Source organism: Felis catus, chromosome B1, assembly GCF_018350175.1.
Source record: "Felis catus isolate Fca126 chromosome B1, F.catus_Fca126_mat1.0, whole genome shotgun sequence".
Classification (NCBI taxonomy): domain Eukaryota; kingdom Metazoa; phylum Chordata; class Mammalia; order Carnivora; family Felidae; genus Felis; species Felis catus.
The window spans coordinates 116,225,553-116,253,213 of record NC_058371.1 but is presented as its reverse complement, the minus strand read 5'-3'; the positions used below and the strand labels follow the sequence as shown (position 1 = coordinate 116,253,213).

Here is a 27,661-nt window from a genome sequence, read left to right as displayed (position 1 = left end):
TTCAATGAGTTCACTTCAAGAATAAACTCACAAGACATGTCATCATACATTTTCAAAGCATCAAGGAAAACTAAAATTTTTTAGTCATTCCAGAGAGAAAACAAATAGTTCAGGCCTCAACAAATTAAGAGTGACACTCTCATTGTCTCATGAGCAATAGTGAAAGTTAGAGGACAGTGAAGCTTTGAAAGACTTAAAGAGACAAAATTTTGCTTCTATACCCTGCCAAACTATCCATCATTATAGCAAAAATAAATAATAATAACTTACAGCCATATGAACATTAAAAAATAAAATTAACATCCACATACCTTTTATGAATAAATATTCTTAGGATGTATTCTACCAAAACAGAGGAGAAAAACAAATAACAGAAAATGTGTGGTTGAGAAACAATGTAACTTACCAGAATGTAATCTGTTCACATTAAACAGAAAGTAATTGGGCTTTAAGGGAACATCTTTAAGCAAAGATATGGAATGGAAGCTTCTCATACAAAGAATGAGAGGACGTGGTAAAGAAAGTGTAAGATGGAAGGATTTGGTAAAAAAAAAAAACAAAAACAATGTAACTAACTTTCCCTCAAAAGAAAACAGAAAGTCCTTTGTAAAAGTGAGGAGGGTTAAAAACTATATAAGATGTACATGGCCCAAAACATAAATCACACTTAACTATGGCATAATTTTTTGGTCATTATAGGGGAAGAAAGAAGAAATCAATCTGATGTTAATATTACAAGTCTTCTCCTTAGTGTGGCACAGGGGTCATGAAATTAAGAAACTGGGAAGGAAATGTATCAGAGCATACTTTTTGACTCTGTACTTAGGAATATTTACAAAACCATACTATTGTAGCATTTTGTTATTTTTTAGCACACATAAAAAAAGCAAAAAAAATTGTAGTTAAGAAATGTAATATAAATATTATTAACCTTAACAATGTATAAATAAAAGTCCAGATAGGGGATGGTGGAAGTGATAGATATATTTTTTGCAGTGGTAATGAAGGTAGAGGCATTACTTTCCTCATTTTACCAAACAAGGAGCCAAAATATATTTTTGAAAATTGTGAAAAAATAATTTACATATATTATTTAGAATTATAACATTAACTAACATGAAAACTAAAAAATGTAATGACTATTCAAAACTTTGGATAAGGGAGGTTATGGATAGTTTGTCTTAAAAAGTAAAAAAAAAAAAAAAAAGAAAGAAATCAAGAAAGAAAAGAAAAAAGAGTGAGCATTTTGTTTTACTATTCAACATATAGATCTAAGGTTTAACAAGGTTAAAAGGGGTTATTTCTAAGGAATAGGACTAAGGGTAGGAAGAAAGACACTAAACTATTGCATTTTATTATGCAATCCTTCTATATTATACTATTTGATTTTCAATTAGACAGACTATCAGACAACTGAAAAGCAAAGAACCAAACAAAGAAACGCAAATGATTCAAAAAGATAAGACACGAGTTACTGTAAAATATTTCATTAATGTTCTCCTTCAACTACCAAGCACTCATGTAGATGAGTGCACATAAAAAGGTTCACATATAAAAAAATATACACATAGATTTGTTCACACTTGGTGAGTGGAAGAAAGCTAGTGAACAACAACAACAAAAAACAGTTGAAGTTGAGAGAGAGATTAGTTGAGGAAATACAACGTAGGAACGGGGTTTGAAAATTCATTCATTCAACCAATATCTTGAACCTATTGTAACTCAGGTGTTTTTCCAGCTTCAGGGCCAACGACAGTGAACGAGACACAATCCCTACCCACAAAGAATTTGGGAGTCGAAATTAGATTGGAGGTCGGGGGGCGAAGGTCAAAAAAACAGTACAAAAGATACCGATTTCATCATGAATAAAATAATTCACACATTTCTTCAACGGGCGAATAACACTAGCTCATTAATTTTATATACTTTCCCTCAAAAAGTTGTCTTTCTGTCCCAAACAAAAACAGGAACCAAAGGGCCTTGAAAAGAAACCACTGGCAATTCTAAAGGAACTGCCAGTTGTTCACATTCCCCCACTCCACAAGGGAACGTTATGTCTCGACAAATGACTAAGCCTTTGAAAACCAAAAACAAAACCAAGACTTTGCATCTATGGTGAGTAATGGAGAGCTGAATCTACATTCTCCAACGCCTCTTTAAATCTTCCTTCGAAGCAGTGATGCAGTGGTTACTCTTAAACATCTGCCTACAGTTCTCAAAGGACTCGGGTAAACGTGTGTAGGAAGGAAGGCGGACATTAGCTCCATTTGGGCACAGGACTCAGTAGCAAGCAGCTCCAAAGGTTGGCTCCTCTACTGCGGACAAACTGGGCCACTCGCTGCACCTGACATTCCTCTACCTCCCACCGGCCCCACCCACTACGACACACAAAACTGACGAACCCAAATACCTGCCTCTGAGTCAGGCGGGCACAGAGACAAGGGGATGGAGCTTCTACACAGGGCCCCAGCTTGCTGTGGCTGCTGCTGCCGCTACCGTTTAGTGCACCACACCCAGCATCTCAGGTGCTTCTACAAAAGAGGCCGCTCCGGGAGCGCTGGGATTGCGTTTTGCCTGCGAGCTAAATCCGCCGAAATTCCCGGCTCGGAATCTGGCCGGGAGCGCGAGCCAGACTCGCTCCAATGACAGCTCCCAGCTCTCCCCACCCCCGCCCTCGATTCAGCCCGGCCGTTTCCTCTGACCTCACAACCTTCACGACACAACATGGAGGAAAGACCCGACGTCCGGCGTTTTGCCCCTTACCCAACCGGCGACAAAATGTAGCTACCAAGGAAGAGGTGCAGAGGAGTTCAAGTTATTAGCTGAGGAAATAGAAGACGGACAGCGTGGTGCGGTTACGCCCGGGAAGGGGGCGACAGAATTTGCCGTTAAATCGGTGGAACGCTCAGGCGTTTGGTGAGGACACCTCGTTGGGTCCTTTCTCACTGCCGTCGGGTGCGGGACGGTGCCCCTAATTGCTGAAGACTGAGGCTACCCGGTGAAGCTCTCCAGGTTGCTCTGTCCACCGATTTATGTGAGTGACTCCCTGAGAGGGTCCGGGGGTAGGCGTGTTGAGATCAAAGGAGAGTCCTCTTTCCCTTACTCATCTTGGGGAGATAGGACCTAGCCTCCGAATACCGGTGGGAAGTACGCTTATACCAGCACCAGTCTTGGCATGTGGAAGTAGGGAACAGCTTGGTACCTCTTGAAGGAGCCAAGTTTGAGAAACGGGATGCGGGGCTGACGGAAAGGCTGCTACTGGAAAAGATATATTCACAAACACGTTTAGTTATATGTGTGCGCGCGCGCCGGTGTGTGTGAAAGGGGTGGGGGTGGGTCCGGAAGTCATTCAGTTAGTTACGCGCCCACTGTTTCTGTTACTGTTTTAGGCATTGGGAACAGAACGATGGACAAAACAGAAACCCCTATCTTCCTGTAGTTCGCATTTTATTGAGGAAGACATCCTAAACAGAATTAAGAAAAATATGTTCTATTGCAGGTCGTAATGGGCGCTTAAGGGATAAGTAATAAAGCAGAGGAGGATATAGTTTGAAATATTAGTGTGGTCAGGAAAGTCTCACTGAAAAGACAACTTTCAAGCCAGAGCTGACGTCAGTGGGAGAATTAACCATACAAGTGTCTGGGGTAAGTGCAGTCAGGTAGAGGAACCAGCCATAAACAGTTATTGCTAGTTGATGCCATGAAACATAAACTCTTCTGAATAGCAAGGAAGCTTGTGGGTTGGAGTTGAGTTAAGGGATTAAAGCTAGAGACAAAGTCATAGAAGGAACAGGTCATGAAAGATACTGAGGGCGTCTAAGCTATTGGAGACTTTTGAGCAGTAGACGACATAATCTGGCTTCCTTTTAAAAAAGAGGATCTTACTGGCTGCTGTGGAGAATATATTGAAAGGGACAGGGTAGAAGAAAGACCAGTTTGGAGGCTTTTTTAGTAGACATGGTACAGGAGACATGGTAGCTTGAGTAAGGTGGTGAGAAATGGATGGTCAGGTTCTTAGTGCCCTTAATTTAGATGGATAAGAATATTGGTGGGTAGTAAGTTAATTTTCTCTAATTAGATTTGGGAAACACTTTGAAAATGAAGTGTAGGGGCGCCTGGGTGGCGCAGTCGGTTAAGCGTCCGACTTCAGCCAGGTCACGCTCTCGCGGTCCGGGAGTTCGAGCCCCGCGTCAGGCTCTGGGCTGATGGCTCAGAGCCTGGAGCCTGTTTCCGATTCTGTGTCTCCCTCTCTCTCTGCCCCTCCCCCGTTCATGCTCTGTCTCTCTCTGTCCCAAAAAAATAAATAAACGTTGAAGAAAAAAAAAAAAAGAAAAAAAAAAAAAGAAAATGAAATGTAGTGTGAGTTTTAACACAAGTTAAAATCAGAGCTTTGACATTTAATATTTGAATGGATTTAGACAAGTCATACTTTCTGAATTTTTCTATAAAATGGAAATGTTATCTCACACGGTTGAAAAGCTTAAAGGGCTCCATATGTAATATGCTTGGCTCATTAAAATAGTGGTGGTTGTTATTAGCTGTGTTCTTGGATAGGAAATGGGAGTAAGATATTGCTGAGTGCTTCTTTGAATGTAAAGGGATGGTTAAACCCTACTGAAGAAATTCTGAATCAGGTAAAAGGTGACCTTGGTGTTTGCTAAGAAGGCCATGGGAGGCCTAGACATACCCTTTTTTTTAATTTTATGCATATGTCACTGGACAGGAAGATTTTCTGTGTCAATGGCCGTAATACCTAAAATGTATGGACTGTCTTCTCATAGCCATCCCTTAAGTCCCCCAAGACTCCTTGTGCCCTTAGTAGTAAAGAGGAAGAAGGCACTCCAGTAAGTAAAGAAAAACAATCAAGAATAAAAACAAATTTCCAGTTTTAAAATGAGTAAGTCACGGAGATGTAACATACAAAGCAGTGACTATGGTTAATTCTCTATTGAATATTTGAAAGTAGCTAGAAGAGTGAATCTTGAAGGTTCTCATTACACGAAAAATATTTTGGTAACTATGGTGAAGGACGTTAACTGGACTAATGTGATCATTTTGCAGTACACGTAAGTATCGAATCATGTGCATCTAAAACTAATGTGTTAGTTATACCTCAAAAATTTAAATTTGTTTTAACGTTTATTTATTTTTGACAGAGAGAGAGAGAGAGAGAGAGAGAGAGACAGAGCATGAGCAGGGGAGGGGCAGAGAGAGAGAGGGAGACACAGAATCTGAAGCAGGCTCCAGGCTCTGAGCTGTCAGCACAGAGCCCAACACAGGGCTCGAATCCATGGACTGCGAGATCATGACCTGAGCTGAAGTCAGATGCTCAACCGACTGAGCCACCCAGGTGCCCCTATACCTCAAAAATTAAAAAAAAAAAAAAATAATAATGTTGATTTATATTTGAGAGAGACAGAGACAGAGACAGATCACAAGCGGGGAGGGTCAGAGAGAGATGGAGACAGAATCGGAAACACACTCCATGCTCTGAGCTGTCAGCACAGAGTCCGATGCAGGGCTCGAACTCAGGAGTGGTGAGATCATGACCTGAGCCGAAGTTGGAGGCTTAACCGACTGAGCCAGCCAGGTGGCCCACCTCAAAATTTTTCAAATAAAAACAGTGACACAGCTGATGAATGGCCAAGTTAGAATTTGAATTCGTGCCCTGCCCACATGCCAAATAAATAAACATTCACAAAAAGCATAGTTTTAGGTCTGTTTTCAATATTTTGGCAAAGGTTGCAAAAATACTCGTGGAATTACTGCCAGTTACCTCTGCTATTGTAGTTTGCATGTCTCTGGGAGGGATTGTTCTCAAAATATTTAATTTTATTATATACCTTTTTAAAAATTCTTACATTTGACAGGTTTTAAATCCTAGTACAGGTACTAACTTTGTTCTAAAAAGTATCCCTTATGTAGCACGGTAATAAAAATGTTCTTGGGTGATTTGGCAGTTAGATTATGAAGCAAATGGAGGAATGAAGATTGGAAGGTTAGAATAAGAATGATGGTAGAAAGGGAGAGAAAAAATTAATTAAAATCACTATAGTTTATTCTGATATACATGTTTTTCTCACATTTACATTTCACAATTATTGATGTCTTAAAGTCACTATGAACTAAGTGGCACTTGCGACATAGTTGTCAGTGCCTGTATTTAATGCAGACTTGGTCATTATGGTTAATATTGTCATCAGTTTGGTTACGTGTAGTGTTGGTATGTAGTTGTTGGCTTTAATCTCCATTTTAAGTATCCTTTATATGCAGATTTACCATTAAAATGAAAAGTCACTGTGTATACACAGATAAGGGGAAACAAAAGAGTGACATAAGATAAAAATAGGGCTAAATTTAAAAGAGATTTTTCAAATGATGCAGGGTGTGTGGTTTTTTTCTTAATGGTACATAAAATGCCAGAGCGTCTTATGATTGGAGCCATTTTACAATTGGTGGCATCTTAGATTATATGAAATACAGTACTTAGAGTGTCTAAGAAGAACATAAACTTTTACCTAGTTGAAGTTCTGAAACAGTGAAATCAGGTATTTGGGAAGTAGAGAGACCCTTCCAAATTTTTGTAGAATTCCTATACTATAAAATAAAATTGAAAACCTGCACTTAAAATTTCCATTTCAAATAATAGCTTATTTGTTTACATTTGGTTCCTAACATTGAAAAGCCGGGGCAGGGAATTTGTTATTTAAAAGAAGTTACTGATAATTTAGAATCAGAGTGGGGAAAGACTACTGAGGTATAGGGAAGCCATTTGGCAATGATAGGAATCTCAGAAATAACCTTTTGTGTATGTTTTAATGATTACGATGTGGTTTAAATTCATGTATTTCCTAAAATCAGCAACAGCTTTAATGAATAGCAGCATCTTACAATGGCTTTTTAGATTTAATGACCCATAATGAATATTATGAACAAAATTAAAGGCAAAATAATTTAGATAATACTTTTCAAATGCTTTTTGTTATAAAATAAATTCATTATTTTTTAAAATTAGTAAAGGAAGAAGAAAAGTCTATCTAAACTATCCAGAAACTTACTATCCAAACCCAGTTTACGTACTCATGTACTGTTTTCTCTTTTTTTCTATGTGTTTTGCATTTGTAATTACTATGCATGCAATTATTATGTGTATTTTAATCTCCTAATCATTAAATAAAATTTAGTACAGATTAAGCCAGTATTCCCAAAATGTTTTAGAGGATATTAGTTCTATTATAGGTACTCCTTGGTTAGGATTTTGTGGTTAAATACATTGGGAAACTCTACAGAATTATGTCTTTTATAGAATTCGAGCTTCGATATTAAAAGAGCTAACTGCAGAATCAGACCGACCCTAAGTTTTAATCCTGTTACTAACTAGTCACATGACCTAAGGCAAACTAATTTTAATTCAAGTTTTCTTCTTTGTATAATGGAAGTAATTATAGAGTATTCATAGATGATCTATGTAAAGCATTTAGCCAGCCCATAATGAATACTCTAAAATGTTATCTGTTATTAACATTATTATTATTGGGTAACCTGAGTGGCTCAGTTGGTTAAACGTCTAACTCTTGATTTGGGCTAAGTAACCTGTCATTATGTGATATATGTTGTAAATGTTGGGATATTATTAATTATTGCATAACCAAATAAAGCCTTTGTCATAAGTAATTAGGATGTAGAGTATTTTCAGGTTTTAAAGATCATGCTAAGGTCATGGCATAGAGTCCTACATCTGGCTCCACACTGACAGTGGGGAGCCTGCTTGGAATCCTTCCTCTCTCCTCTCTCTGCTCCTGCCCCTGCTCACACTTGCTTTCTCTCAAAATAAGTAAATAAACTTAAAAAAAATTATTATTAGCATTATCATCTGTGAGAAAATCTAAGCCTATTAGCACATTAAAAGCTTTGAGGAGACAAAGGAAGCTTAAAGTTATGAAATTCAGTAGGTACTCCATATAAAATACCGTGTAAAATTGAAAGTCACTGTGGAGCACTTGGCACATGATAATGAAATGAGCACTGGGTTGAATGGTACAAGATTTGTCCAAGTTTTAAGCAGTGTTTTTATTAAACTAGCCCTGTTGCCCTAAACTTAACCTCATTTAAATTTTTTTTCCAATTTACTGTGTTTTCCCTCATTTGTTTGAAAGCTTAGTGAATACAAAGAATATGTTTAATTTTGCTCTCTACTATAAGCCCAGCACATGACTCAAAATCAGGAAATATAAGTAAAATTGGGGTCATGAACATTAGTTATTTATAGGGACCTGGCAGGTGGCAAAAGTGGCAGACAGCAGGGAGTTGTTCAGTCTGTTTTGCCTTGCTTAAACCTTCAGCTGTTTCAAACATTGTTAACCCTGGAACACAAAGGGATCCCTGCTTTGTGTGGTGGTAATAGTTTGCAATCCTTAGAAGAGACTAGAAATCAGGACCAAACCCTGAAAAACATAAAAGGAACAAGTCAAGAAAAAGGATCCCTAAAAGGAGGTGCCAAGGAATAGAAAGTGAAATCAGGTGAAATTATCCTCATTATAAATTTAAAAAATGAAACAGAGAAGTTAAGTAACTTTACCACGATCACACAGGCTGTTAAGTATGTGATTCAACCAAGATTAGCTAGCTATAAATACTGTAAGGGAAAAAAAAGACAACTACTTTTCTGCTGGTGCGAGTGATCAATATCTACATATTACTATAAAATATGGACATAAATTTATGCATCATACTTATATTTTTGAAAAGTTTAAAGTTAATTAACAAGTACTAGAAAACCTATTCCCAGAGCTTCAATTCAAAAACAATACATAGCTCTTAGCATTTGAGGAAAATTTTGTTCAACATATAGACTTGTCTTTCTAACTAATCCAGAATATCTCAAAGGACAGGTTAATTTTCACATCATGAGTAATATTGCCAAGATAACCTAGGAGTAAAGAAAAAATAGACGCTGGTTAAAACAGCTAGTGTGTTTTATAGTCGCTCCTAAGTTTTATTTTGTCAAGAAAACTTGATTATTGCTGGAAACATGACTGTGCTAGCAAAAGATACTTTCTCTCTTAATGAGACTTCCTTTGTAATGATGTTATTGATATTTGTGGCAGTTAAAATAGTTACAGGTAACCTATCATTATGTGATATATGTTGTAAATGTTGGGATATTATTATTTATTGCATAACCAAATAAAGCCTTTGTCATAAGTAATTAGGATGTAGAGTATTTTCAGGTTTTAAATTCATGCATTCTTAAGTGTGCTGTTCAGTGAATTTTCTTAAGACTATTTTTTAGAGCAGTTTTAGGTTCATAGCAAAATTGTGAGTAGAAAGTATTCAGTGAATTTTTATTCGTTTTTTCTTTTCCTTAAACCAAAACAATTTACATAATTTTCATAAGACAATTTTTCTCTTGGTATTCTTGGCCATTTGTGTGCCTTTGGCAAAATGGCATGTATGGCTTGTGCCGGACTGCTTTGCCTTTTGAGCTAGAGTTGAGAACCATTAATACTAGTTTCTTAGAAGACTTTCACAAGGTGTTCAAACTGAAATCTATAAGCCATTCAGTATTCCTTTTTTGTGCACCATTTGTTTAAATAATCTTAAATCTAGTTTTAGAATTTCTGTAATTACAATGGCAATATCTATTTGTAGGGGAAAGTGCAAAGATTTCAGTTGGCTGTTGTCTTGTATTCCTGAGGACAGGAGTCTCTAGGTATATTTTATATACTATTATAAACAAAATTCACAATTAATGTAAATAAATTAATATTTATTGCCCCCATAGACTGTATACCACCACTCACAAAGAAATTAAGGTATGGCTTAGCCAAATTATCTAAATGTATTTTTAATATCAATCTATAATTTGTATTTTTATTATTTGTTATGTTCTTAACCTTTAAGAAAACAAAAATCATTTACCTAAAGATCTACAAAATATCATGCTCATCGGTAGCCTACACTATTGGGAGCTTCTTGAAGGTGAGGTTTGTACATATATCCTATCTTTTTTTGTGTAACCAGAATTTTGCTCAGTGCCTGACATTTTTTACCACTTGCCAGAAATATTGAATATCATTCATGGTCTCTTATTTTGCCACATATCAATGCTATGAGATACATAAAATTATCTCCATTTTACAAATGAGAAAACTTTTGGCTCAGAGAGGTTAGGTAAGTTGATTCGGAGGCAAAGGGTAGGATTTGATCCAAGGTCTTGTGATTTGCAAATCCATGTTCCTGTTATTAAATTACTTTTATTTCATACTCTTGTAAAAAGTTCTTAATATTGTAAACAAGGAGAAGGAATAATAATAATATGTATCTCATGGTATTGTGATAATTAAGTTAATATTGTGAGGTGCTGAGAAAAAGACCTGGCAGTTACTAAAGACAAAGTAAGCACTAGATATTATTACTCAACAATACCTATCAGGAAATTTGAGATGGCTTCTGTCATCCATAGTTACTTTATATACGAGTGGTTTATTAGGATCACTGTCATCTCTCTGTTCTCAACATTTTAAGACTTCATGTCCTATATATGTCTTTTCAGTAACATTTCTCTTTGTTACTAACATGTTTTCTCTTTATTTTTCATATTTTATTTGTACAATTATTTGATTAAAAATGAATCCATTTACAGGGCACCTGGGTGACTCAGTTGGTTGAGCATCCGACTTCAGCCCAGGTCATGATCTTGTGGTTCATGAGTTCCAGCCCTGCTTCGGGCTCTGTGCTGACAGCTCAGAGCCTAGAGCCTACCTCTCTCAGTTCTTGTCTCTCTCTCTCTCTCTCTCTCTCTCTCTCTCTCTCTCTCTGCCTCTCTGCCTCTCCCCAGCTCGTGTTCTGTCTCTGTCTCTGTCTCAAAAATAAAAAACATTAAAAAAAAAAACCCAAAAACCTAAAAATGAATCCATTTTTACTGAATATTTCAAGTGATGTCTCAGTCCTAGTTTTATTTCATGATTTAAAGTTAGACCTTAATCTAAAGTTATAATAGTAAAGTTATAGCCAAGTATATAAATTATGCTTCTTTTATAATTTATGTAATAAATACATAAAGCATTGATATATATATATATATATATATATATTATCAGTATCATTCAAAGTGTTACCACTTCTTTTTATCCCATTGTTTTCTCTAGTGGTTTTATATATATATTTAGTATATTCAGCTCATTTGTGTTTATGTTTTTAAGCATTCTTTCTTACTAAAGTTACGCTGGTGCTTCAGTATGTATTACAAAAGTGATATTTTATTTAACTCATTTTTATAACGATTTTGTAGATAGTTAATAGATTTATCAACTCAGTAAAATATCTTTTTTCTCTCTTCGGTGGGATTTATGATCTCTATTTTGCAAATTATTGTTAGTTTTGAAACTTTTTCTGTGAGTCAGGACAGGAGTTTCATGTTTGGCTGGTATTTGTGAGATAACTTCTGTACCAGTAGACAAATTCATGACAACTATTTTATACTTATAGTTATTTCTTATGAGTTAAGATATTCATTTACTGGGGATTTTTCTAAGGCATATCACTAATGTCACATTTATTTTGGTATTAACTCATCACATTTTTTTTTTTTTTTTTGCTACAAAAGTAAAAGTTAACAAATTATGCTAAATCAAATACTCATTATTTTTCTTGGGCTAGCTATTTCACCTATTGAATATATTTGATTATTATGTTAGACTAAAGTAAACATTAAACTGAAAGAATTCTAATAGGAGGATACTAAAAGTCCAAAAGAACAAGCTGTTTTTACCTTAACTTTCTTCATATGTTCATATGTATTTTTCTCTAAAATTCTAAAAAGAAAAAAAACATTTGAGGAGCAACGGGGTATTCTGTGTTTATGTTGGTAAAAATTGGCTGAATTAAAAAGTTAATATCTTCATTTTCAATTTTTGTACCAACATGCTCTGTATTTTTTAAATTGTTAAATAATAGTCCATATAGAAAATGAGAGGTTTACTATGACTTTCTCAAATTAACCGCATTTATATTTTCTTCATTTATTAGCAACTTTATTTTTATCAGTTTTTTTTAGTCATTCTATTTATAAATTGTTAACTTTAGCGTAAAAGTTTTTTGAGGATTGTTTCTCTTTTAATAAAAAGGTAAAGATTTCAGAATGTCCTTTTTATAGGATGGATATTACATAATTTGAAATTTTCAAACATCTTACATTATTTGTCCTTTATTAGCCAATTTTTTCCTTTATCAAAAAATTTCACCATTTTATTGTGTATCACTTATTTAAAATCAGAATTACTTCAGCAGTGCTTGTGTCATTGTTATGTTTTGTATTATAAATTAAAGTTAATCAGGTAAAAAAGAGCAATCTGTAGTATTAATGATTTATCTTGCCTTTTGTTAGTGTGACTGTTTTAGTATTTGGTAGTTTAAACTTTAACGTTATGAGTTAATCTCAGAATGCTTGCATATACACATTTTTCTGAACACTGACAGGATGTTTTCTAATTTCTGTAAATTATTATGAAATTAAAATTCTAATTATTTTCTTTAATAAGAGTCACAGTATATATGCTGACATTATTTCCAAGTAGGCATGTCTTTAATATTGATATGATCCTAATTGTTGATCTTTTTCTTTTGTCTTTCCTAAGTCACATATTCCTCCTTACATTTGTGCATAGTTAAATAAGCGGTAGAAATATCCAGTATCTAAAAGTAGCATATAAAAAGAGAATTCAGCAATTCTTAACTTTGGAACACAGGAGTGGCACTCAGTTACAGCTTGGTTAAGGTTATTGTTATTCTTTTCCCTTAGTCTTCCTGTTTTATGTTATAATACTCTGCTGTATTTTAAAAGTTTCTTTAAAATTTTCCAGCCTAAAATGTGAAATAGCATGTTTTTTGCATTTAGGGAAAGAAAATTGATTCCCTCTTCCAAACATATTGAGGAGTTATTCATTTAATGTTTCTGCCATTTATTTGGTTTGTTGCTCTGGAGGAAAAGTATAGGAAATGTAGTTTTCTAGTATATTGATCTGTTAAAGTGGAAGATGTTTTTCCTTTCAAACTGCTTGCTTAGTGTTCTGTACAATAAATTTTATTCCTTCTGTGGTATAACTTATGACTTATTTTTTCACTTAGGATTTTCTGCCGTATCTTTAAAAAAATGGCAACTAATGGTGCTGTTCTGAAGAGACTGGAACAGAAGGGTGCAGAAGCAGATCAAATTATTGAATATTTAAAGCAGCAAGTTGCTCTTCTTAAGGAGAAAGCAAGTAAGAGATTTTACATTTTCTGAGGAGATACTTAAAAGGAATTCACATATTGACAGCACAAAAACTGTGTTTACCCCGTAAATATTATTTCATCATCTTGATGATAACTTAGATTCCTTTAACATTTTAATTTTGAGTAAAATATTTTGGGATTAAGATAAATTAAAATTCATATGTAATGAATGTAATATAAGGAAAACAGTGTATTATTTTAAGAGTGCTAAAGGAAAATTCATGTTTAAAATAAGTTGATATAGAATTGGAGAGTAAAATGAAGAAAATTGGGTAAAATCAAATATGAACTCAGATATCTTCTGTGAAAATATATACTCATATTACCCTCTACTGAGGCATCTTCTAAAATGATTTTTACATTTTTCCAATATGTCTTTAAATTTTACCTAGAAATTGCTATGATAAGTACAAATATATCAAATCTGAATTTCTCCTTTTAGGATTTAGGTTGAATTTTGTTAAGTATATTTTATTTCTCAATAGTCCATGTTAATGGTGTGACGAAAATTCCTAAGTCTTTTACCATAACTAAAGAAATGCTTTTCTTTGCTGTATAAGATTGTGAATGGCTTACAGAATTGTACATTTACTCTTCAGGATATTTTTTCTTTATTTTAAAATACTGCTTTAATTATGTCTTTTTTACAATGTTTTATAAACTTTGTTATTTTTCTTAAAATTCTTAAAGGATTTTTCTTGTTATTTTTCTTAAAGTTTTTAATATTTCTTTCCATTAGTAAGATAAAGAGATTAGAGATGATCTCTAATCTCTTCTGTGAATTTTTTCTCATATGGGTGCCTGTTAACAACTTGACTAACATTTTAATTTTGCTAATTAAAAGAAAAAGGAACCTTTCTACCCTTAGTGCATGTTTATTCTTCACCTTTATCATTATTACTTTTTGGTAGCCTATCCTGATGCTTCCCAGTCCCATTGTTCCTGTTTTGCAATAAATATTTTGTAAAATCTCTTAATGTTTTGTAAATAAAATATTTTTTAGATAAAATAACCTACCTATACACATAATTTCAAACCATACATTAATCATGTATACAATACACAGGAAAATTAAAAAAGAAAGTAATTTATAAATGGTAGTAATAATAAAAATACGTATTTTAGTAAGTAAATTCTTAGGTGGATGGTATTACCAGACATATGAGAAAGTCATATGCTATATGATTCACATACATAGAATCACCAAGAATGCAACAGATATAATGCTAATTGATATGAGTGTTTATTTAGTCTGCCTTTATGTTAGCAACTCCGATAGCAGAAGCAGCTTTCAGTTATGTTTTTGATTTACTCAGAATGATGAATAATTCTTCGGTAAGGCTGTGAACAAAGCAAAGAATAGTTTATTCTTGATTTATATGATACTTGATTTATAAAAAATTCAGGGTGTGATGAAAATGTTTAATAATATTTTGTGTTTATATATAAAACATAGGATCTAGGCTCAAATGATTAACAGGATTTTCACCTACACAGATGTACAATCGGTCAGTGGAAAATTCTGCAGAATGTGAAACAGCTCTTCATTTTATGAGTGTATCTAGCATGTTTCGGGACATTTGGCATCCCTGACTTCTGCCCAATAAATGCCCCAAAATACTCCCACAGATTTTAAGAATCCTACCTCGGGAGCAGTCCTAACCCCACTGAGAATCATTGTTTTTTGTTTGTTTGTTTTGTTTTGTTTTTATTCTTTTGTATATCCTGTTGCTCACCTTTAACGCATGTATTATATGTTGAGCAAATCTTTGAAGCTATTTCACTCACTAAATATTTGGCAGGCCAGCTCAACCTCTGAGAAATTAGGAAAAAAAAGAATAACAGATTGTACTTTTACAAGGTAATGATTAAAAAGAAAGAAGTGAGAATAGTTTTTTTATGGTTTGCTATCATTAGATCTCCAGCTTAAAGAAATAATAATGTATCTTAATATTGTCTCATTTTGATAGTTTATGTATTATTGATTTGTCATTAGCATCATTATGGAAGCTAGAAAAACGATTCATAAACAAAACTTAAAAAAATTTATTTTTAAATTTTTATTCAGTTTTTGAGAGTGAGAGAGTGAGCATAAGCAAGGTAGGGGGTATCAGAGAAAGAGGGAGACACAGATTCTGAAGCAGGCTCCAGGCTCTGAGCTGTCAGCACAGAGCTGGACATGGGGTTTGAACTCATGAACTGTGAGATCATGACATCAGCCAAAGTTGGATGTTCAACTGACAGCCACCCAGGTGCCCCAGAAACAAAACTTTTCTGTTCTGTTATTATTTCACAGATTTTTTACCGTTTTTGTAGTTTAATAAATTCTAAACTGATATAAAGGAATAGACAAATTTGTTTACTGGTATTATCTTAGTTGTGTTTATACTGCTGTACTCTTTTCAAATAGTATTCATAAGAAACCTTTTAGAAAACATGGCTATATCTTTACTGGATTTTCTTGATCCTAGTTTTGCAGGCAACTTTGAGAGAAGAGAAGAAACTTCGAGTTGAAAATGCTAAATTAAAGAAAGAAATTGAAGAATTGAAACAAGAGCTAATTCAGGCAGAAATTCAAAACGGAGGTGATTAAATATTGAAATAATAGGTTGTTTTGATTTATAATAGTAATTATATCATTGTTTATTAAGTTAGGTATTATGCTAGATTTCTCATTTTATCCCCACAGTAGCCCTTCTTATGCAATTGTTCCCCTTACAAAAGAGAAAATGGAGATTTAGGAAAGGCAAATGATCTTGTTTGAGCTCATGCAAAAAGTGGCAGAGCTGGGTTTCAAAAACCTATGCTTTTAGTGACGTTGAGCATCTTTTTCATGTGTTTGTTGGCATCTGTATGTCTGTGGAAAAATGTCTCTTCAGGTACTATGCCTATTATTAAGTGGATTATTATTATTGGTGTTGAATTATTATTATTATAATTATTTTTGGTGTTGAATTATAGTTGTTCTTCATATAATTTGGATATTAACCCCTGATCAGATATATCATTCGCAAGTGTCTTCCCTCATTCAGTTAATTGCCTTTTTGTTTTGTGGATGGTTTCTTTCACTGTGCAAAAGGCTTTATTCTGGTGTAGTCTTAGTAGTTTAGTTTTGTTTTTGTTTCTCTTGCTTCAGTTTAGAAAATGTTTAGAAAATGTTGCTGTGGCTGAAGTCAAGAGAAATTATTGCCTATCTTTTCTTCTAGGAACTTTCAGATCTCACATTTAGGTCTTTAATCCATTTTGAGTGTATTTTTGTGTATTCTGTAAGAAAGTGCTCCAGTTTCATTCTTTTGCATATAGCTGTTCAGTTTTCCTAACACCATTTGTTGAAGAGACTGTCTTTTTTCCATTGTATATTCTTACCTCATCAGGGAAATCATACTGTACATGTGAAAGTAATGTAGCACACTGTATGTTAATTATACTTGAATTAAAAAAAAAAACTTTGGCTAAAAAAATTTTTTTATGTTTATTTATTTTTGAGAGAGAGGGAGAGACAGGGTGTGAGCAGAGGAGGGGCAGAAAGAGAGGCAGACACAGAATCCGAAGCAGGCTCCAGGCTCTGAGCTGTCAGCACAGAGTCCAACGTGGGGCTCGAACTCACAAACCGCAAGATCATGACCTGAGCTGAAGTCAGACGCTCAGCTGACTGAGCCACCCAGGGGCCCCTTTTTTTAAAAAAAATTTTTTATGTTTATTTTTGAAAAAAAAAAAAAAAAAACAACTATGCTTTTAATCTCTGTGCTATATGCTTCAACTAGATCATCACTGTTCCCTATTAGTTATTTAAAATAAGCCATAATAATATTTAGCTGACATTTATTTTTACTATATGCCAGGCAGGTGTGCCAAGTGCTTCATGTATATTATATATTTTATCCTTAAAATTGTGTACACAAATGTCCTTGTTTTATATATGAGGAAATTAAAGCTGACAGCTATAAAGTAATTTGCTTGAAATCATAAAGTTTTTATAAATGTTTATTTATTTTGAGGGAGAAAGAGAGAGAGTGCATGCGTGTTGGCAAGGAGGGGAGGGGCAGAGAGAGAATCCCAAGCAGGCTCCACGCTCAGTTCAGAGTCTGATGCAGGGCTCAATCTCAGCCGTGAGATCTTGACCTGAGCCAAAGTCGAGAGTCTGTCGCTTAACCAACTGAGCTACCCAGGCACTCCTGAAATCATACAATTTTTAGGTTATTCAACTCAGCAGATAATTATCATTTCAATTATGTTATAAATAAAAATTTAAATTTTACTGAATTATTTTAAAGGTGTCTAGACAAATTTATATTATAGAACAACAACAATAATAGCTCTGTTACAATATTAAAGTACCACACAGAGACACATTTGATTATATTATAGAAAATCTTTCCTAAGTGAGTTAAGGAGGCCCAAGTATAGTGAAAGTCTCTCTTGCTACTTCCTATCATGTTATTCTGTCAGTGAGTGGTTTATTTTGAATTCTGTAGTATGGGTTCTACCCTTTGTGAGCTAAACAAAAGTAAGGAAAAATCAGTAATGTGTGCTTAAAACTATCAACTGAAGAGAATATTGTTTGTTAATGAAAAATGTGATCTTTTCCACAACAAAGAGATTTGGAATACAGGTACAGAATTAAATAAACAGTTAAAATATTAGCAGTGTAAAACTGCTTTCCACTTTCCCAGTTCCAAAAGTTTGCCCTGGAACATTTTAAACTCTAATCTTATTAATGAAATGCTAAAGCATATCAACAGCTTAAATTAAAGTATTGTATTCTGTCGAATGGTGGAACATAAAATAAGGAGTGTCACATTACTTAATGAAGCAATAGCCTCCAGGGAACTTAAAAATACCTCAGAAAAGTGGTCTGAATATTGGCCAGAATCTAACCCACATCAAAATCCCTCACAAGATTTTGTTTTTCCATATTCACTAGGCCATGAGAGTGTTTTTAACATTGCTGAAGGAATTTTCTTCCTTAAAAAGTTTTTTGAAATAGAATTATGGACTTGCATCTCCATTAATGCTGATAAAGAAATGACTATTATTAAAACACTTTCCTAGTTAATTGTTCAGTATAAAAGAAAACCTGAGTGAAAAACATGCCATCTTGCCAAACCATGAGAGGCTAGTCTCTGGAGACAGACTGCCTCAGTATAAATTTATTTTCCTACTCATTCTGTGTGTGATGGGCCAGGTTTTTAACTTCTGTATTGCTCATGTTGATCATCTGTAAATGGGGATGTGAATAGAAGTTACTGCTTTTAGAGGTGCCTCGGTGGCTCAATCGCTTGGGTGTCTTAACTCTTGATTTCGGCTCAGGTCATGATTCCAGGGTCATGGGATCGAGCTCCATTTTGGGCTCTGCACTGAGCATAGAACTTGCATAAGATTCTTTGTCTCTGTCTCTTTCTCTCTCCCCCTTTCCCTTGTTTCTGTTCTCTTTCTCTAAAAAACAACAACAACAGTAAATGTACTGCTTTTAAGGTATTAGAAATACAAGAGTTAATTTATATAAAGCATTTTGAAAAGTGTCTAGGACATAGTCCATGATAAATATTAGTCATTATTATTGTGTGCAATTGTGTCAGTTGAGTCATTAGTGATTAAATGAGGATCTTTTAACTTTTATCATGTTTAAAATATTATTAATTTTTTGGCAGCCTTTTTACAGTCTCAGAGAGTAGAGATTTGATAATCATATACAGTGAAATTTTCTTTTAAAAAGAGTTCATAATGACTTTATTTCATTTTCTGTATCAGTGAAACAAATACCATTCCCATCTGGTACTCCACTGCAAGCTAATTCCACAGTTTCCGAAAAAGTGATACAGTCTATACCAATAACAACTGTATCTTCTGGTGCCAAAGAACAGATAACAGGAGGAAGAGCAGAAGAAAAGATGAAAGAGAAAATTGAAATGAAAGGTATTGTTAAACTTCAAGGTTACTTGGCTCTTGACTGGTTTATCAGATGTCAACATTTTCGATATTAATAGTGGTGTCAAAAGAAAGTTGAAACCTTTATGAACTAGAATAAAATTAGGAACAGTATGATATTGGAATATAGAAACTGGGCTCTAAAGGAATATGTGAAGATTGACCAGGTTGACAGGGTAGGAGTGTGTTATTTGAGGTAGAGTATGTTTTAACATAACTAAACATAGAAAGTAGAGATTAAGTGTAAAGGTCCATATGTGGTTTGATGTGACTAAATTTTAGTGTATATTTCAGTTTCAGAGAAGTCACAGGTAGAAAGTTAGCTTTTTAGTCTTTTCTAATTTATCCTTAACCTTATTGCTTGAAGCTATTCTCATAAATCTGACTCTTTTTTGATCTCGTCTCCTTTACTCCTTTGTAGGTTTCATTTTTCTATGTATGTCTAAAAAAAGTGCTTTTATAATTCATTATTCATACCTCTCATAACACTTACAACCACTTAAGATTTTTTGGAAAATATGGCTGAGGAATTTGTGAACTAACCTAAGCCAATTTAGCATCTAACACTTGCCAGTTCCTTTTGGTAAACATCAGTAACCTTTCTTAGAAGTAGATAGGAGCTGTACATCTTCTACATAACTTCACCACTGGGTGGTATGGTTATAGTGAAAGCAACTCAAACTAATTTTTTCACTTTATAAAATTCATTCAGATGTAGGCACAAAGCAATCAGCCTGTTCTAAGTATGATGAAGTTCATACCCAAAATAAGATACGTTGTATTTTTGTGACTGCAGGATTAGTTAATCTTCTAATCAAATGAGACAAGAGTCTTCCTTTGTGGGAGGAGGAAGTACACAAGACCAAATGGAGCTCTATGTTTAGAATGCCTGTGTCCAGTGGTACTGTCTGTAGTGATGGAGATACTGTATAGCTTCATAATCCAACACAGTAGCTAATAACCAGTCATGGCTGTTGAACATTTTAAATGTATCTGGTGTGACTAAGGAACAGAGTTTTTTTATTATTTTAAATTTAAATGTAAATAGCTATGTGTGGTTGGCAGCTACCATATTGGGCAGTGCTGGGATAGTGGGGTGTTCCATTGGTGCTTGGCTGCTAGAATTGCCAGAATCCATTTCTGCTCATGCAGAGGCTATGGTTACAATACAGTCTTTGTAGCCTGCCACATGTGAGCATCGCTCATCTTTTAACGAAACATGTCTAAAATCTTTTATGATGACTAAGCTCTTGGTATAGATTTTGACGCTTGCAGTCACCTATGGACTATGGGTTCCTGATAAAAGTATTGCAAATGCCTAGGGAGTAGATTAAAGTTAAAAATGTAGATATGTAGATATACTGTTATACTGCATTATATTAAATATATAGACTATCACTCAAAGGTAACTACTTTAAGATTTTTGGTGTATTTTTTCCAAGTAATTTTGTTGTATATTCTGTATTACTTGGATTTTTACTAGCTTTTGCTAGTAAGGTTAAACATTGTTCATTATTTTGAATTACCTCTTCTTTTGTAAGCTCTCTTTGTATAAATTGTGAATGTCCTTACACAAAATCATTCTTTCCCACTTTAGGCAGAATTATTTATCTCTGCATTTCTGTATTATATCTTTGTGTATGTAATGTTTGTCACATATTCATTATGTATATCTGTCTTCCTTAAAAGAGATTTTCAGTGCCTTGGATCTCAGTAAATATTTGTTCAAAGGTTAAACAAAGGTATAATCGAGAAGGAGTGCTTCTAAGTCACAACTATTTATCTCTACCCTGTAGGTTGCAGGTGAATAAGTTTTTATTTTGTTTTACTTTTTTTTCTGCCAGAGAAGCTAAATGTAAACTTAAGGAATATGAATTCTTCATAGGTCACATTTTGATTCAGTGATCAAAGTGATCAAAATGCTAATAAGAGTTAGATTTTCAACATAAATAAGAGGAGTATTTTTAAAACATTAGAATAAAATGTTCTCTTCTCCATAGTCGCTCAGATAAACCTAAAACCCTAAGTGTTCAGAGAAATACAAGAAATGGTGAAATTCATTGTATAGTTATTGGTGTGTTTAAAGAGAGAAACATTTTATCAGTGAAATTATACTTGATTATATAGTTCATTCTCTTAGCTGGCTACTAATTGTGATGTTCTTCCTAAATAAAGGATTTTTCACTTTCTAAAGAGTCACGGTAAAAATTTTAAAGGATTTTCTCCAACTCTGTTTCAGGGAAAGGCAAATTTTCTCAATAAAAGTCCATTTAATATCTTAAGCTTTGCAGACCAAAAAGTCATCATAACTACTCAACTGTGCTATACTGCAAAGGCATCCATAGACATTATGTAAATAAAATGAACATTGTTTACCAGCTTCTATTCTATGTCTTTAGAGATTTAGGCAGTTATTTAAGAGAGAAATAGCTAAATTAGGGTTCGGGAAATTATGACTCGAATAATTCTTTCCTGTGTTACTATTTAAGTGAAGGTAGGAGATAAACACTCTTTTTCTTTTGAAGCTCATCAGTATTGAAGCTAATGAGTTTTTCATAGTTTATTTTTGTTTTACTTCTGATGTTTAACCATACAAAAATATTTTTTAGAGAAAAAGGAGAAAAAACAATCAATAGCAGGAAGTGCTGACTCTAAGCCAATAGATGTTTCTCGTCTGGATCTTCGAGTTGGTTGTATCATTACTGCCAGAAAACATCCTGATGCAGATTCTTTATATGTAGAAGAAATAGATGTTGGAGAAACAGCCCCAAGAACAGTTGTCAGTGGCCTGGTGAATCATGTTCCTCTTGAACAGGTAATCTGTACAATTAAAATTACTTCTGCATACACATGTCACTTTTTCTTGATGTTCTTCCATATAATTTTGTATAAGGTGGCCATACCACATGAGCCAGTATGGACTGGATCATTTGGTTAATTTTTAGTAAAATAAATTTCACCAAAAAAAGTGAATAAAAGCACCAAAAACCTGCAAAAGAGTTGCAAATTAAGATCAAATTCATGAGGATAGAAAGAAAGAAGATGAGGCATCTGGGTGGCTCAGTTGGTTAAGCATCCGACTCTTGATTTCAGCTCAGGTCGTGATCTTACAGCCTGTGAGTTTGAGCCCCATGTCCAGCTCTGGGCTGACTATGGAGCCTGCTTGGGATTCTCCTTCTCCCTCTTTCTCTGCTCCTCCCCTGCTTATGCTATAAATCTCTCTCTCAGATAAATAAACATTTTAAAAAAAGAAGAAAGATGCGTTATTTTTTCTCAGTTTTTAAAATGTTTTTAGTGTTTTATATGTAATATAGTATAAATATCTTTATCATCATTGTTCTGTCATGGAATTTTATTATTCCTTGATTTTTTTAAATCACTGTTATGTAAACCCAGAAAGCATCAATCTGAAAAGTAAGGGTAGGAATGAATCTTTTTTTTTTTTTTTTTTATAACTCAAGAAATATTTTCATACTTGAAGAAAAAAAGAGGAGAGGGGCTAATGGAGCTTGAACTTAAAATTTGTAATGGATTTTTTTTGTTTCTTAAAAACTGGATGTTTTATATTTTGTTATTACTTAGGTCTTTAAAATATGTATATGTGTGTGTGCGTGTGTGTGTATAGACACGTGTGTATTTCCAATGACAGTGGAAAAACTTACAGGCAGTAATGGTTTTAATTTGGTCTTTCAAGGCATCTTCCGTAGTAATTTGAGTCATCTGCCTATTTCCTTTGCCCCATGGTGCTTCGGAGATACTGCAAAGGCTGTAGACTTTTAACATTAAAATAGTTCTTCTCTGTTCATTGCCAACTCTGTTGCTTATTCACTTTGCGATTTTGAATAAATCCCTACATTCATTCATTCATACTTCCAGATACTTCCCGGCACTATTCTAGATAAGGGATATAGCAGTGCATTAGGATGACTGGTAGGTAGGTAGGTAGGTAGATTTGTTTAGAAAACAAAAACCTGCCTTTGTGAAGCTCACAACCCTATGGGGTAGTGAGAAAAATAAACATATAGGGTATATTGAATAGTGGTAAGTATTAAAAGAAAAATAAAGTAGGGAAAGAGTCTATGAGTTGAAGTTAGAATTATGTAATTTTATATAAAGTAGCCTGGGAAGGCATCATAAAGAGACATTTAAGTAAAGGTCTAAGAAAGTGAAGAAAAGTCATATGTCTGTCTGGTAGAAGAGCATTTCAGGCAGTTGTAAGTCAGATGTATGCCTGGCATGTTGCAAGAACAGCAGGAAGCAGTGTCACTATAGCAGAGTAAATAAGGGGGAATACCATGCAGTATGAAATCAGAGAGAGGGATGCCAGATGACCTAAGATCTTACAGATCATTGTATAGACTTTGACTTATATTCTGAATGAGGTGAAAGCCATTGGAGACCTGTTGAACTAAGGAGAAACATGGCCTACCTCATAAATTAATAGGATCATCTGGCTGTTCTGTTCAGGTGAGAAAAACAGATATAAGCAGTTTAGTGAAAGTTTCTCTTTAAAAAAAGACTTGGTTCCTGTGTATGCTTTTGTTCCCTCTTTTTAACACTCCTCTTTTCTAGGACCAGGACTTCTTTATAACTGCTTATGGTGTTAGGTTCATAAGAAGCTCTGGAGAAAAGAACCAATTGATCTTGAGCCAGCTCAAATTGGAAAATCTCCTCCTACATTGGGTTTCATCTTTTTTGTTCCCATAAGTTGCAGACAATTTCTTCTCTTCCTACAACTGTCAGCCATAGCCTTACACAAAGCTGTTTATATACACATCTGTATCTAACCTGTCAAGACAGTAGCAGTAAATATTGTATAAAGCAGAAGCACTTTGCCCCCCAAATTGCATACTAAACTTTGTAGATTTGTGTGTTTTTCTAATGTAAAGGTCCATGGATATCATCTGATGCTTTAACAGTTGCATCTAGACAGCCCTGTTCTTTTTTCTTATACATGTATTCTATAACTTCTTTTCTAACATGTGGCATTTTCAAATTATGTATATGAAGAAGAGTCTTATTCATGAAGACCTCTGAAAAGGGGGCCTTTTGAATTTGAGTCTTAGGCCTGTTACTATTTTTATTTATTATTTTTTAATCATAGGATTTGGGGGTAAATTTCCCATAACATTAATTTATAAAAGCATTATTTATTTATTTATTTATTGTTTAATGTTTATTTATTTTGAGAGAGCACGCACTAGTGTGTGGGAGAGGGGCTGAGAGAGAGAGAGAGAGAGAGAGAGAGAGAGAGAATGCCAAGCAGGCTTTGTGCTGTCAGTGCAGAGCCTGATTGGGGTTCAGACTCAAGAACCATAAGATCATGACCTGAGCCGAAATCAGGAGTTGGACACTTGACCAATTGAGCCACCCAGGCACCCGCAAACCATCTTTTTTTATTTAGAATGTGACTTTTCTCTTCCCCTGCTGTAATAATTCTCTTGTATGCTATTTTAAGCTTGTTGAAAGAACATAAACAACTGTGTTCCTTGGTTTTGCTAAATGGGGAAAAAATTAAGACACTTCAACTTGTGAAGATTAAAGAAATTTCTGTTCACTTCTATGACAAATTGTAGAAATGGCCTAAATGTTGTATGCTGTGTACATAATACTTTTGATATTTGTTTTTGAAGTATAGTTGACTTGCAGTGTTATGTTAATTTCAGGTGTACAATTGTTTCAGTGATTTAACATTTCTATTCATTACTCAATGCTCACCACAATAAGTGTAGTCACCATGCAAAGTTACTAAAATATTATTGATTATGTTCCCTATACTGTACTTTCCATCTCCATCACTTATTTATTTTATAACTGAAAGTTTGTACCTCTTAATCCCCTATACTTATTTTGCCCATCCTCCCACCCACTCTCCTATCCACTTCCCTCCTGACAACCACAGGTTTGTTCTCTGTATTTCAGGGTCTGTTGTTTATTTCTTTTGTGTTTTAGATTCTACATGTAAGTGAAATCATTTAGTATTTGTATTTCTCTGTTTGATTTCTTTCACTTTACATCATACCCTCTAAGTCCATCCATGTTGTCTCAAATGGCAAGATTTCATTCTTTTTGTGGCCGAGTAATGTCCACTATATGAGTATTCCACATTATGTATATTTCTATATGTATATACACACACATACACATATGTATGTATGCATGTTTATCCATTCATCTATCTGTGGACCCTAGGGTTGCTTCCATATCTTGGCTATTAGAAATAATCCTGCAGTAAATGTAAAGATGTGTATCTTTTTGAATTTGGGTTTTCATTTTCTTTGGGTAAGTGCCCAGTGGTGGAATTACTGTATCATATGGTATTTCTATTTTCAATTTTTTGAGGAACCTCCAAACCTTTTCTATAGTGGTTGCACTGATTTACATTCCACCAACACTGCATGAGAATTTTTTTTCTCCATATCCTTGCCAGCATTTATTTCTTGGCTTTTTAATACTAGCAATTCTGCCTGTTGTGAAGTGATATCTCATTGTGGTTTTGATTTACATTTACCTGATGAATAGTGATGTTGAGTATTTTTTTTGTATATCTGTTGGCCATCTGTCTGTCTGTGGAAAAATATCTACTCAGGCCCTCTGTCCATTTTTAATTGCATTGTTTGTGGCTTTTTTGATGTTGAATTGTAGAAGTTCTTTATATATTTTGGATATTAACCCCTTATGGGAAGAATCATTTGCAAATGTCTCTCTCATTCAGTGGGTTGCCTTTTTGTTTTGATGATGATTTCCTTTGTTGTACAAAAGCTTTTGTAGTCGCAATAGTTTAATTTTGCTTTTGTTTCCCTTGACTGCGGAGACATATCTAGAAAAATGTTTCTATGGCCTTTGTCAAAGAAATAACTGCCTGTGTTTTCTTCTAGTTTTATGGTTTCAGGTCTCATAGTTAGGTCGTTAATCATTTTGAGTGTATTTTTGTGTATGGTGTAAGAAAGTGGTCAAGTTTCATTCTTTTACATGTGGCTGTCAAGTATTCCCAGCACCATAAATTGAAAAGACTGTCTTTTCCCCATTATATATTCTTGTCTCCTTCGTTGTAGATTAATTGACCATATAAGTATAGTTTTATTTCTGGGCTCTCTATTCTGTTCCATTGATCTATATGTATCTATTTTGTGCCGTACCATACTGTTTTGATTACTGCAGCTTTGTAGTATATCTTAAAATCTGGGATTATGATACCTCCAGTTTTGTTCTTCTTTTTCAAGATTGGTGTGGCTGTAGATATGCTTACGACTACAATGACTCTCTTTGCTACCTGTTCTTACACTGGGCAGGGTTTACTTCCATTGCTGTTGACGGACTTGTGAGCTTACTGGTAGATGGAGCCAGCACTCACCTTAACTGTCTGCAGGTAACCTCTGTAACAGCTGCAGGTGCATGAAGGGCAAGGCTTGCTCCCTGAACAGGCTGGTAAGAGGCCTCATTGCAGCAAGTGTGGTTGTGCTGGTGTGTAGGGTTATCTCCCGTTCTTTCCAGGGCTGCAGTCACTTTGGAGTGGTCTAAGACCTGCTTGCTTCCTGTATTTGACATGGTAGGATCTGCTTTGGAAGGGTACCTCCTGTTGTGGGTGGATTAGGTGGTGCATGTATGCAAGGGAATGCTGGGGCTGGGCATGTGGTGCTGGTAAGTTAGATGGAGAGTGATAGCACTGGCTTCTGCAAACTTCAGGCCATCTAGGCGGGGGAGAGCAAGAAAAATGATGCCCTCTGGCACTACTTTCTTTCCCAGAGATGTTTCTGGTAGATCTCTGCCTGTCTAACATATCCTAAGATTAGTCAATAAATCTTCACAAATACCTCAGATACTTCAAACTGCTGCTTTGGTGCTGTGTCTGGTGATGGCTCTTTTAGTGTGGGGGCTCCGTTTACTGTCACTCTCTGGTTTTCCCAGTTAAGCCCTGCTGATTTTTAAAGCTTCTAGAGTTAAGTCCTCCTGTTTTTCAAAGCCAGATGTTAGGAAGATTCATCTTCCCAGTTTGGGTCCCTAGGTGTGGGGTCTGACCCCCTTACTCTTCTGTGTTTTGTGACATTCATCCTGTTTGTGGTTAGTCACCAGGGTTCCTAACTGTGTCTCTACGCTTCCTATTCTTTTTGATTTTGTCTTCTCTCTAGCTGTGGATGATCTGAAGTGCCAGTCTTCAGGTCGATCTCAGAGTTAGTTGCAGTAGATGCAGTTGTTTCATTGGCGTGTCCGTGGGACTAGGTGAGCTCAGGATCCTCCTATTCCGATCTTCCCAAGAGTAATTTTTAAATTAGGACATGAATCTTGGCAATGACCAAGTATGACATAGTATTGGCAATGACCAAATATGTATGGAAAAAAGGATTGTTCATTTATTTCAGTGCTAACACTATGCTAAATGCTTTACATACATGTTACAATATACTCCTAGAGTGGGCTATTTAAGTGGGATATCATTTTCCTCATTTTGTGAGGAAAA

General features: G+C 34.7%; 2 protein-coding genes across 9 annotated transcripts in view; one reads left to right on the top strand and one right to left on the bottom strand.

Annotated features, from left to right (window-relative positions):
- TBCK (TBC1 domain containing kinase) overlaps positions 1-2,899 on the bottom strand; it is a 228,105-nt gene extending 225,206 nt beyond the window's left edge. For 2 of the 6 annotated variants that reach the window (XM_023252879.2, XM_023252882.2), the window contains exon 1: positions 2,415-2,662. The gene's annotated coding sequence lies outside the window, so the exon portion shown is untranslated. Of the gene's footprint in view, positions 1-2,410; positions 2,667-2,763 lie in introns of those variants that run through there. The other 4 variants (XM_045056031.1, XM_023252881.2, XM_023252880.2 and 1 more) reach the window with 4 other exon arrangements.
- The window catches only part of AIMP1 (aminoacyl tRNA synthetase complex interacting multifunctional protein 1), a 43,160-nt gene continuing 18,394 nt past the window's right edge, over positions 2,896-27,661 (top strand). For 2 of the 3 annotated variants that reach the window (XM_045056034.1, XM_006930928.5), the window contains exons 1-5: positions 2,896-3,034; positions 13,129-13,262; positions 15,747-15,860; positions 19,027-19,191; positions 21,813-22,018. In XM_045056034.1, the coding sequence (XP_044911969.1) occupies positions 3,033-3,034; positions 13,129-13,262; positions 15,747-15,860; positions 19,027-19,191; positions 21,813-22,018 (621 nt within the window). In that variant the 5' untranslated portion in view covers positions 2,896-3,032. Of the gene's footprint in view, positions 3,035-3,377; positions 3,646-13,128; positions 13,263-15,746; positions 15,861-19,026; positions 19,192-21,812; positions 22,019-27,661 lie in introns of those variants that run through there. The other variant, XM_019829140.3, reaches the window with a different exon arrangement.